This window comes from Eupeodes corollae, chromosome 3 (genome assembly GCF_945859685.1).
Source record: "Eupeodes corollae chromosome 3, idEupCoro1.1, whole genome shotgun sequence".
In the NCBI taxonomy this organism is placed as follows: domain Eukaryota; kingdom Metazoa; phylum Arthropoda; class Insecta; order Diptera; family Syrphidae; genus Eupeodes; species Eupeodes corollae.
This window is the reverse complement of record NC_079149.1, coordinates 41,570,938-41,583,849: the sequence shown is the minus strand read 5'-3', so window position 1 is coordinate 41,583,849 and position 12,912 is coordinate 41,570,938. Positions and strand designations below refer to the sequence as shown.

Below are 12,912 nucleotides of genomic sequence, written 5' to 3'. Positions count from 1 at the left end.
TACATCATAAGCCCCGAACGAATTCAAAAAAGCAATGCCACACACAAATACTAATTTCGGAGTGTTAAATTCAGCTGATTTGCGTCAAAATAAGAAAATTAAATAAAAGTTCGTTTTTCATCTTTCGATTTGTTCTTGTTTTTATTTGTTTTTGTCTTTAAAAATTGATAGTATTGTCTTTGCAATAAATGAAGAAAATACACGAAGACTGGATGAATCATATGATTGACGCGAAGTGGTTGGAAGACGCCGTGGAACATTTCTCACATCAACTACGTATGATGACATCGAAACATCGGCAAGTTGGTTCTCTTCACAAGGTTGATTTGATTCTAAAGGCTCGGAAGAATTTTCGAATCCAAAAGATTGTGGATCTTTTATTCCTCTGGTCGAAGTTTCAAGGCCAGTCAGTCTTATGACACCTTCTACCTTGTAACCGTGAATTCAATTTTCTTGATAAATTCTTATACAACCAATATATTTTAAGTATTGAATCTAAAGTAAAAAGAAATAGTAAATGTTACTTTAAGTTTATAAATGACCAAAAAAGTTCCACCGAATTCTATACGTTATAATAGTCAAACATCTAGTGATCCGTCCACAATATGCAATTTTTTTGCTGACTTTTTTCAATCCATCTTTAATCCTTCTTATAATGAAACGAGGCCTTGGTTGATGTCTTCATCTCAATTGATTAATATTAACCAATTATCAGTTGATAAAGAAGATATTATCTGTGAACTTTATAAGTTATATGAAGATAAACACTCTGGGTATAATGGAATTGCTCCTATTGTTTTAAAAAAATGCTCCATTTCCTTAGCAATCCCCCTTGAAATAAATTTCAACCGTTCTCTCCGTGAAAGTTGTTTTTTAAAACAATGGAAGAGTTTCTTTATTTATGCCGTTTTTAAATCAGGATCTAAAAATAATGTAACCAACTATCGTCCGATTTGCAAAATATCTGTGATCCCTAAGCTATTCGAAAAAATTATTTATAAAAAAATTCTTTTTTCTGTGAAAGAAATAATCTCGCATTTGCAGCATGGTTTTATCAGTGGAAGATCAACTACAACTAATCTTATAATTTTTAGTAATAGTAATAAGTACATACTCAAAGCTCTAGAACAAGGAAACCAATGTGACGTGGTGTATACTGATTTCGCGAAAGCGTTCGACAGAGTTGATCACTCAATATTAATTTCCAAATTACATAACATCGGTTTTCATTCCAATTTATTGACATGGTTTAAATCTTACCTTACTGGCAGTATTCAATATGTTCGTATTAATAATGTTAATTCCAACCCTGTTTTTGTTACTTCCGGTGTCCCACAAGGAAGTCATTTGGGTCCTCTCCTCTTTCTCTTGTTTATAAATGATATTCCCAGTTGTCTAACAAAGTGTTCTTGTTTGAAGTATGCTGACGACCTTAAATTATTCCTGTGCATTAATTTTATTTCCGATTGTATAAAGCTGCAGAATGATCTTAATAATCTTTCCGTTTGGTGTTCTAACAACGATCTTCATTTAAATGTTTCTAAATGTCATAGTATGTTATTCTGTCGCGGCACCTCTACAATTATGTTTTCTTACAGTTTACTTGGGTCAAGCTTAACACAATTCACTGAGAAAAAAGATTTGGGTGTAATCTTTGATTTAAAATTCGAATTTGCTAATCACATTGACTATATTATTTCTAAGGCCAGTTCTATGCTTAAATTTATTTCCAGGAAAGCTAAAGACTTCTCTAAATCCTATGTATATAACTTATTCGGTGAGAATTGAACGAATTCAAGAACGCTTTACTAGAATTGCAATTCGGATATTGCGTTGGAACACGGATATGCCTTCATATAACACCAGGTGTTTGTTGTGGGGTATTCTATCCCTAGAATCACGACGTATTTATTTCGATGTAAAGCTTGTCACAGATTTAATAAATTATTAAATCAATTGCCCTCACTTGCTTTCGTTGATTGGCTTTCATGTTCCTTGTAGTGAATTACGTAATAATCGTTTATTTTGTGTACCCTTTCATAGGGTCAATTATGGAATCAATGAACCCTTAACTCGCTGTTTAAGACAAGCTTATTTTGTTTGTAATGCTATCGATTTTAATTTATATTTAAGTAGGGATTGTTTTAAAACAAATTGTTATTAATAATAAACTTCGGTGGTTAATGTTACTTGTACATTCTTTTTTTTGTTTTGTTTTATTTATTATTATTTATATAAACTTACTATTGTTCTAATTAGTCTTTAAGAGCTGTGTCTCTATTTGATGAATAAATAAATAAAAAAAAAATCTTCGAGGCTGCTAAAAACATGCATTATATTTGCTCTTCCACCTGTAGCTTTGTATTCTTTTTTGTTCTCAACCATTTTCCTCTTGATGTATGCCTTCCAATTTAACCACACTTAAGAATTAAATTAAATTATAAAAAAGTTTGGACTAATTTATTCAATTTACTTTTTTCCAGCTAGAGGTGTTTTTAGAAGGGATTTTTGAAAATCCTTGGGCAATTTCAAGTTTTTCTTGAAGCATTTCATAAAGCCTTTCGAATTGAATTTTACTTGTGATAACTTTATTTGCCCCTCAAAAAAAAAAATAAAACATTGCTAAACACTTTCACATTAAAACAATACTAAAACTTACATGATTCTTTTCATATATTTTATTTTTATTTAATTTATCTTCGCAAGCTTAATATTTTTTGTTTGTTTTCAAAACTCCGATCAAAATAACTGTTCGTAGAAAAAACTGCCAAACTTCCTATTCATTCGGGGCTAGTGATACCAATTTTCACGAACTCCGAATTTCGTAGCAAATTTTTTTAGTACGACGGGACCAATGATAGATTTATTCGGGGTTCGTACTAAGAATCTATTACGACGGGGCCTGTGATAAGGCTGAATACAAATTATTTTTGATTCTCTTACAATTTATTTTTCTAGTGTTCCTTATTTTTAAGATGCGAATATATGTATTTCTATCCTTGCATACACAGGTTCAGGTCATTAGAACCCAACTTAAAATGTGACGGTTCATTTGGTAAAATTAATATGTTTAATTATGGCGTTTTGTAAACATTTTCTTTGTTTGTAGTTTTAGAAGCTTAAAAAGATGTTTTTTTCCAAATACGAATGATTTTAAGAATTTTGGAATTTTGAATCCTGAAAATAAATTATTAGTGTTATGGAATGAAGAACAATATAAAGGGTGATTTTTTAGCTCTTACCTTTTTGGCAGCAGTTTAAACAGCTGACGAATATTTCGTGTTTTTTTTCACTGTCAATTATCTTCAGTTTGGTCTATATTGTATTCAGCGACAAAGATCGGCCAGAAGCACTGTAAGAAAGAGGAAAGATGAAGGATAATTTAGCTTAAGATGTCCCCTTGACTATTCCTGCAGAATAAAGGTGATTCAAAATAATCTACCGTTTGGTAGATTGAGGCAAAAGTTCAAAATGCAGAAGATCGTTGAACATTTTTTCAAGAGCTACCAATGCATCCAGAAAAAGTCACAGCTTGGTGCGGTTTATGGGTTGGCTGCATCATTGGTCAGTACTTCTTCAAATATGATGCGAATCGTAACGTAACTGTGAATGGTGAGCGCTACATCGAGATGATATCCAAATTTTTTTTTGCCCACAATGCATGCTTGACTTGCCTTTCATTTGGTTTCAACAACACGATGCCACACACCACGCGCAACAATGGACTTATTGATATGCGAGTTCAGTGAACATTTTATTTCACGTTCGGGACTCGTCAATTCACTGCCTAGATTTTGCGATTTAACGCCTTTAGACTATTTTTTGTGGGACTATGTAAAAGCTTATGTCTATAAATACAAGATTTTGGCAAAAATGTTGGAAAGAGTATGTCAAAATTGGACTAAGCGGATGGACCATTTGAGGGCAGTCAAGGTCAACATATGCAAGAAACAATCTTCAAACATTAAATTATATGGACTTCCGATTCAAATAAAGATTGCAGGCATTTTTTTTTAAATTGTATGTGTTTTTTTTTGAAAAACTTTCTTATAGCTTTTAAAAAATCAGCCTTTAGTAGTTTAAAAACCATTGGAAAGATTACTTCAACAATATTTGCAAGTTACATAAATGGAAAAAAATGCCCACATTCGAGGTTATAACGGTGATGGTCGTTGCAGTTTCCCTATAGAAGATAAGTTAAAAGTAAGACCAAAGTTAATCAACAGTTTATCAAATTACTGTGAAAGAAAATTAATAAAAAGCCATCACTATGTTAAGCTTGTCAAAACAGCAAAAAGTTAACAAATACAAAATGGCATCATGTCGTGTTTCCTGGTGAAAAGAACTTTTAAGCAGTTATAACTTTTAATATTATGATATGACACTAAAGAGGATCTTGTTAAGAAGTCACAGCAACGAACGCTGTGATGGTACAGGGAGCTGTTAGATTTTACAGCCAAGTTTGAGTTTGAATTTTCAAAGCTTGAATGACAGCGGAAATCTATAAATTGGTTCTGGAATGAGTCTTTCCAAAATTTTCTGATCTGTTTGGTTGACACTATTTATTTTCCACAGGACAAAGTCCTTATATGTACATACCACAAGTTTAACTAATGCCTTGATTCAGGCCAGAATAGAGAAGTTTGTCTTTGCCGCCATACTCACCTTACTTGGATCTCACGAAAAGCGACGAGGAGAAGGACAGTTTGAAACCATAGAAGATTAAATTGAAACCATAAAATCATTTGGATTCCTTATCTGGCTTATTGTATCTCGATTGTGTTTTATCTAAAAGAAAAAATCTTAAACACATATGCTACTATCTTCTATTCTGGTCTATTTATTTCATGTGTAATTTGTTTTCATTTAATTTTCATCTTATTTAATATAACGAACATAATTATTTATTTATTTATTTAGTCTTTATTCAAATTTCTTTTAAGCTTCTCAATAAGTTGCCTGAAATGTACAAATTATTTGAATAATTATGACAACGTAAAATTGTTTGAAAAACCTACCTTTGTTCCTCTGCTAATTTTTTCAAAGTTCCTATGAAACGAACATCTTCAGCTTCTTCGACATCAGTTTGTTCGATCTCAGAGAGTTGGTCAGTTAGGCTCAGGTTTTCGATTACTAGGCGATGTTCAGCTGTTTCATTTTCGATACCACGGATTTTATTTAAAACCTCATGATAGGGCTGAATAAATTATACTTTTTGAAATTGTAATATTTTTCAAAAAAATGAGCTTAAATAAATTTACCAAATTCATAAAACTATCATTGCCTTTAAGTTTTTGCTTTAGTATTGAGGTTTCTGAATCAGCTTCACGAACACGATCTTTAAATCTAACTACTGAATTCTCCCTTGTCTCATTTCGAAACAGATTTAAGTTTTTCTGACGTAGTTGTATGTCTTGGAGCATAACTAGAGACCTTGTAGCTAAAGATGGCCGATTAAGATTGGCTATAAGCTCGGCTTTCTTTTCACGAAGAAGTTTGTTTTCAGCTTCTATGGCTTCCATTTCTTGATGGTTGCTTATGTGTTCATTCTGTGTAGAGTAAAATTTTAGGTTTAAGAATTTGAAAATGAAAAGAATTTAATTTAACTTCAGTACCAAATCATCAATAGTAGCTTTTAAAGCGTCACATAGTTTTTCATCGGAAGTCATTTTTATAGTTTAACGAAATAAAAGTATAATGTAAGTTCAAGAACTCTAACGGAAGCGGAAATTAATAAATCTATATCATAAACTGCAACTGAACTGAATTAAACCTCCAACAGGAAACTGCAAAATTGATTGTGGATGCGATGACATGCGTTGTTTTGAAATAAATAAATTAACAAGCAACTACATGTGATTACTTAGAGTATTGTAAACAAGAGTTTACATTGACAGAAAATTAACGCCTCTTAAGGGGGTCATTCCATGTGATGGGTTCAAAAATCGATTTTTGTTTTCATAAATTGCTAGTTTAATAATAATAAAGGAATCGGTGGAAAAGCACCAAGTAAACTTACTGATAAAGTTATTCAGGAAATCTTTAATGAAGGTTTTGAAGGTAATTTGAAAGTAATGTCAGTTAAGCCCATACTTATATTGAGAAACATGATGAAAAGCGAATCTCACGTTCTGAGCGGCGCGTAAGTGGGAACAATCTGCTTTGAAAGATTTTTAAGATAAATCGGAATGAATACTCTATGTACCAGGCATCGCCGATTGAAAGGTAAGTCGATATTTTCGTAGTTAAGAGGAATTAAAACTTCAAACGAGTTTTTCTCAGAACTGTGTTTTTCAAACTTTCCTCCATTCTATCTCAAAAACGGCTTGACTGAATGACTTGAAATTTAATGGGTTGGATTGAGCACATGTAAATGCATGGAATGAACTTCCAACATTGAAATGTCTCCCAAAAGTCCAATTTTTGGTATATTTATTTCATGATAGATAATTCCATGCATTTAGGCTCACAGATTAAAACGCTGCTAACTTTTTTTGTTTTAGATGAGCCAATCAGCCGGAATCGTGGAGGAAGTGCGAGCCCATTTTTTCGAGGTTGAGTTCTTCACACCGGTGCAACTCGTGTTCTTTACAACATTTTTAATTACAATTTTATATTTATAACGTCGAACTATGTTAATAAATGACAATAAACTGAATAAAGTTGTAAATATTTACTGGTCATACAAAAATGACCCCCTTAAGGTCTTTTTATTCAACCAAAATTATGCATCTTCGCATATTGCAATAAAAACTGTTTCGTGCTAGATTTTATAATTTTGTTTGACAGTTCATTACATTTTGACTTTCATATGTTGTTATTTATCTTAGTACCGGTTACTCTTTCTTGACAACAGTTATGTCAGCACATTAATAAAGCGGAATAAGATAAAACTGTTGCATATTTTTCATAAACAAGGAGTTGTGCAACTATTTATACAATGGTTAGCTGGACAACTGTCGTATTTACAAAAAATAGATTTTTTAAGTTAGATTTTCGACACTTGAGTGTTTTCCAATACAAAAATTAATGTTGGTAGGGAAATTACTATATCATTGTAAGGAGGAAAGTATGCAATTAACCACACCGGTTTTAATTTGTTTATCATTAGATGATGTGTTGTCGGCTTTATCATCTCTGGACATTAGTTTTCCCACTGCACCAGATAATATTCCTCCACTTCTTTTAAAATTTTATAAATACAATTTAACAGCCCTGCTGTGTTATATTTTTAACATGTCTTTGCGACAAGGTATATTTTTAGATACGTGGAAACATTCTCTGATTACTCCTCTGCATAAATCTGGAGCTAAAGGATCTGTGGAAAATTAAAGACCTATTGCTAAACTTCAGTTTATTCCAAAAATGTTTGAAGCAATTGTTTAAAATAAACTATAATTTAGTTAAAAATTATATTTTCAGCGTCAGCCTGGCTTTATGAGTAATAGATCGACAACAACCAATTTATCAATATTTACGAATTATAGTCTTGGTTGTTTAGAAAATCGCTTGCAAGTCGACGTTATTTACACGGATTTTTCAAAGGCATTTGATAGTGTACAATACAATATTCTTTTGAACAAACTTGAGCTGCTAGGGTTTTACTATGCTCTCCTTGACTGGATTGAAAGTTATTTGGTTGGACGTAAATTGGTGATGTTTTATCAAATAAAATAATAAACTTTTCAGGTGTTCCTCAAGGCAGCCACCTTGGGCCATTTTATTAATGATTTGCCAAATTATATTTCTTATGCAAAGTGTCTCTCATATACCGATGATCTCCAGATTTTTAGCTGTGTAAGATCTACATTAGATGCCAGTAAAATTCAAACTGATATTGACTGCATTGTTAACTAGTGTACTATGAATGGTTTATATTTCAATATTAAAAAAAGCAGTGTTTTGTTACATTTTTTCAGATACTAGATCTATTAAGTTTCAATTACAAAATTGATAATGATTTATTACAAAGGTTAACAAGACAAAAAGATCTTGGAATTATCTTTGACTATAAAATGAGTTTTTCGTTTCATATTGACCACGTTATTTTTAGAGCTAACACGTTGTTTGGATGTATATCTAGAAGTTCTAAGTCTTTTGAAGATCCATATATAGACTAAAAACCCTTTATATATCCCTTGTCGGACCTTTGTTGGAGTATTGTTGCATTATATGGAATCCCTTTACTCAATCAACTATCATTAGGATTGAAAAAGTTCAGAAAAGACTTACCAAATTCGCCTTACGTAAGGTTTATCGAAACTCAGATATTCCATCCTATGAGACCAGGTGTAAATTAATTAATTTAAAACCTTTAGTGCAAAGAAGAAAGTTATATTCGATACTCTTTGCTTTCGATGTTTTGAATTCTAACATAGATTGTTCTACTTTGCTATCAATGTTAATATTTACGTACCTTCTCGTAGTTTGCGACCTAGATATGGAAATTTTTAACATGTTCCTTTTCATAGTACAAATTATGCCAAACACAATCCAATTACTGATTCCTGTATTGCTTTTAATGAATTTGATTTTTAATTGATTTTAATAATAGTAGGTTCGATATTAAGAGAAATGTATTAAATAAATTAAACTGTATTATTTCAAGTTAATTATATTGAACTCATATGTTATAAATCTTATTATTATTTGATTTAATTGTAGTCTCTATAAAGTCATGTTACTTGAAAGACGAAAAAATTAGTAAAAGAATTAAACTACATAATTCTAAATTTTAAAGATTGACTATTCTACTTTTACACAACACTTGAGGCTACAGCAGCAATGATTTCCCCAAGCTTGCACTTCACTCTATAGGAAACCAAATTTCGTTCGCTTTTATAGCAATACGCGACTCTAAGAAGCTGCTGGCATCGTTCCAACAATACCAACCCATCCCAACCGTCTTCTTAATTTAAATACATACAACTCAAAACCAGACGACCGATAACTAGATGTGCTGTCCATAACTGCATATCGGATCCCCCACTTGGAATTCGAACAACTAATGCTTCGATGTTCAAATGGTAGACATGTGCATTCAAGAGGACACAAGCGTCCACAGGTTTTTCTCAAAACCCACCTCTGTCTATCAACTCCTACTCTCACCTCCCCGCGGTGAACATCGGGTGCCTAGTACCTCAACTGGAGATTGGGTTCCAACCCCAGTGGAAAGTTGTTGGGGGCAGCAAACGAGAGAGGGGGGGAGAGGTGTTTCCACTAAGGCACCTCTCCTTATCCAGGCGGCAGCGGACGAATTCTCGAGATAGAATCAACGGTGGCGTCTACAGTTCCAGTAAGGTCGAACTACTTAGTGAACACCTTATAGGGCTTCTTCGACATATTCGGAGCCCAGGCCTATAAGGAGCGGTTCATCCGGCTCCCCTTCCTTGGAGTTATACTAAGGATCTGGCCCTCCAGGTTGGGGGTTGTGCCGTCGGGGTGACTTCCTGGCCACGTAAAAGCATCATAGTTTCGAAGCAACAACAAGCCTCGGATACGGACGGATTCACTGTTGACAACCCACGCAAACGAAATAAGGACAACGAACTTCGGATATGTACGTGGAATGTTAGGTCCCTTAACAGACCACGTGCAGCCGAACAATTAGCGGAAGCCCTAAACTGCTGCAAGGCAGATATTACAGCCATCCAAGAAGTGCGATGGGATGGACCGGGTAAACGCAAACTAAAAGACTGCGATATCTACTACGGCGACTGCTACCGTGAACAAAGACAGCGTCTATTTGGGTGTGGATTTGTTGTTGGAACTAGGCTCAGGCAAAAAGTCTTGAGTTTCAACAGTATGAGCGAGCGTATCACGACAATCCGCATCAAGGCTAAATTCGCCAACATAAGCCTAATATGCGCGCATGCCCCAACAGAGGAGAAAGATGAAGACACCAAAGATATGTTCTTCGAGCTCTTGGACAAGACATATGAGCAGTGCCCTGGCTATGACATTAAAATTGTCTTAGGAGATTTTAATGCCAAGCTAGGAAGAGAAGACATCTTTGGTGGCATAATCGGGAGATACAGCCTGCACGACACCACCTCCGACAACGGATTCAGGCTGGTCGATTTCGCTGCGGGGCGAGACGTTCTGGTAGCTAGTACGCAGTTCACGCATCTTAATATCCACAAGGGGACATGGAAATCTCCTGATCAATCAACCGTCAACCAGATTGACCACATTGCGATCGACGCACGACACTTCTCCAGTATCCAGGATATCCGAACATTCCGAGAGGCCAACATTGACTCGGACCACTACCTCGTTGTAGCCAAGGTACGGCTACGGATATCCCGATCCAAGCCAAAACAAGGAAGTACTGTGAGAAGATTCGACGTTAGACGGCTACAATCGCAAGAGACTGCCATGTCCTTTTCCGATCGAGTCTCTAGTAACCTCCTAAGGAGTCCTATGCTTCCTGCATTAAGCATTGAAAACCAGTGGCAACATTGCCTTGCAGCCATCAGAGATGCCGCCTCTGAAGTGCTAGGTTTCACACGGCCACCACAGCGAAACCCCTGGTTTGACGACGAATGCCGGCAAGCGCACGCAGCGAAACAAGAGGCATACAAAACGGCGCTGCACAAAAGGACTAGAGCTGCTCGCGAGCTCTACGAGCAGAAGAGGAGAGAGGAACACCGGCTTCTTAGACGGAAAAAAAGAGAGCATGAGAAGCGCGCGATCGAGGAGATAGAGGGATGTCACAACAGGAATGAGGTTCGTAAATTTTACCAAAAGGTAAAAAAAACCTCCCAAGGGTACCAGCCACGAACCGAAGCCTGTAAAGACGATCAAGGGAACATCGTAGTAGAACCACAGTCGATGCTGAGAATATGGAAAGATCACTTCTCCAAATTATATAACGGCGATGACGAACCGAACTCCGCTGTAAGGGAGATAGAACCACTCAACCTCGGCGACGCAGATCAACAATTCCGCCTACCCGACCTTGACGAAGTGAAGATAGCTATATCTAAACTTAAGTCAAACAAAGCTGCTGGAGCTACGGCATCACCGCCGAACTATTCAAAGCAGCAGGCGATGACTTGGTAGGGAGCATGCACCAACTCATCTGCAAAATTTGGTCGGAAGAAAGCATGCCCGATGAGTGGAATCTCAGCATAGTGTGCCCGATACATAAGAAAGGAGACCCTCTAAACTGCGCCAACTACAGAGGCATCAGTCTCCTTAACATTGCGTATAAGATCCTCTCTGCCGTATTATGTGAACGTCTGAAGCCATTCGTCAACAACCTGATTGGTCCTTATCAGTGTGGCTTCAGACCAGGAAAGTCCACTATCGACCAAATATTCACACTACGGCAGATCTTGGAAAAAACCCAGGAGCTTCAAATCGATACCCACCATCTCTTTATCGATTTTAAAGCCGCGTATGACAGCATCTATAGGGAAGAGCTCTACCGAGCAATGTCTAGTTTTGGCATCCCTGTCAAACTTATCCGTTTGTGCAGAATGACGATGGAGAATGCACGCTGCTCTATCAAGGTCGGAAAAGATCTTACCGATGCATTTGATGTCAAAAAAGGTTTTAGACAAGGCGATGCACTGTCATGCGACTTCTTCAACATCGTTCTGGAAAGAATTGTGCAAAACTCAATCGTCAACACTAGAGGCACAATCTTCCAAAGATCCATCCAATTACTCGGATACGCAGATGATATTGACATAATTGGAAGATCAAAGCGTGATGTCAGTGGAGCGTTTTTGAGCATTGCGACGGAAGCGAAGAAGATGGGTTTAGTGGTCAATGAGGGCAAGACCAAGTATATGCTGTCATCAAAAAAGGACACTGAACGACGACGTCTTGGACAAAACGTCACCATGGACAGCTATAACTTTGAGGTAGTTAAGGACTTTGTCTACCTAGGCACCGCTATTAATGCAGACAACGACACCAGCGCTGAAATCAAACGAAGAATAACTCTTGCAAATCGCTGCTTCTTTGGACTTAGAAGGCAATTGAGAAGTAAAGTCCTCTCTCGAGCATGTAAAATCACCATCTATAAGACACTCATCATCCCGGTTCTCATTTATGGCGCTGAGGCCTGGACCCTGTCAAAGAAAGATGAGAGCGTCTTAGGATGCTTCGAGAGAAAAATTCTTCGGGCGATTTTTGGTCCCGTACGCATAGATGGAGAATGGAGGAGAAGATATAACGACGAGCTGTACGGGCTGTACAGCGACACTGACCTGGTTAGCAGAATCAAAGTCCAACGGCTTAGATGGCTAGGTCATGTAGAGCGGATGGACATCAACGCTCCAGCCCGGAAGGTCTTCGAATCCAATCCCGAGGGACGGCGCAGTAGAGGAAGACCGCGACTCAGGTGGCGCACCCAGGTGGGAGAGGACCTCAACCAACTTGGCGTGCGAAACTGGAGACAGCTAGCTAGGGACCGAGCTGGCTGGAGACGCTTGTTGGTTGAGGCCCAGGTCCGCCCCGGACTGTAGCGCCACCTTAAGTAAGTAAGTAAGTAAGTAATGCTTCGACACCTTCTACATAACCTCGGGCCGCAGATTTATATTAATGTACCAGCCCTTCTCTCTAAATTGTAAAAAATGACCATAAAATTAATTTTGAGCTTATGAACAAACAGCAAAGAACAATGATCCAAATTATGTTTGATTTATAAAAATACTATTTCAAAAAAAAAAATTAAATTTTAATCATTTACTTACCTTATTCCAGCGAAAAAGAGACTTAACCATTAAACTTCATCTCGTTCTTCATTCATTCTTATATGAAAAATTACTGCATTGGAAGCTAAAAATATCCCTCGGAATATTTAACTCTCTCGAAGATTGGGAATGTAAATAATGCTTAAAAGTTTCCCTCAGAATTACTTACTATCGCCAAAAATGTTTACATTGAAATTGAGATTGA

General features: G+C 36.3%; 1 protein-coding gene across 1 annotated transcript; it reads right to left on the bottom strand.

Moving 5' to 3' along the window:
• Window positions 1-5,014: 5,014 nt before the first annotated feature.
• LOC129950435 (uncharacterized) lies at window positions 5,015-5,752 on the bottom strand. Its single transcript, XM_056062377.1, has 3 exons — window positions 5,616-5,752; window positions 5,262-5,549; window positions 5,015-5,197 (listed from the first exon to the last, which is right to left on the bottom strand). The coding sequence occupies exons 1-3, from the start codon at window positions 5,667-5,669 to the stop codon at window positions 5,015-5,017; spliced, it is 525 nt and encodes a 174-aa protein (XP_055918352.1). The 5' UTR covers window positions 5,670-5,752.
• Between the last annotated feature and the right edge of the window lie 7,160 nt (window positions 5,753-12,912).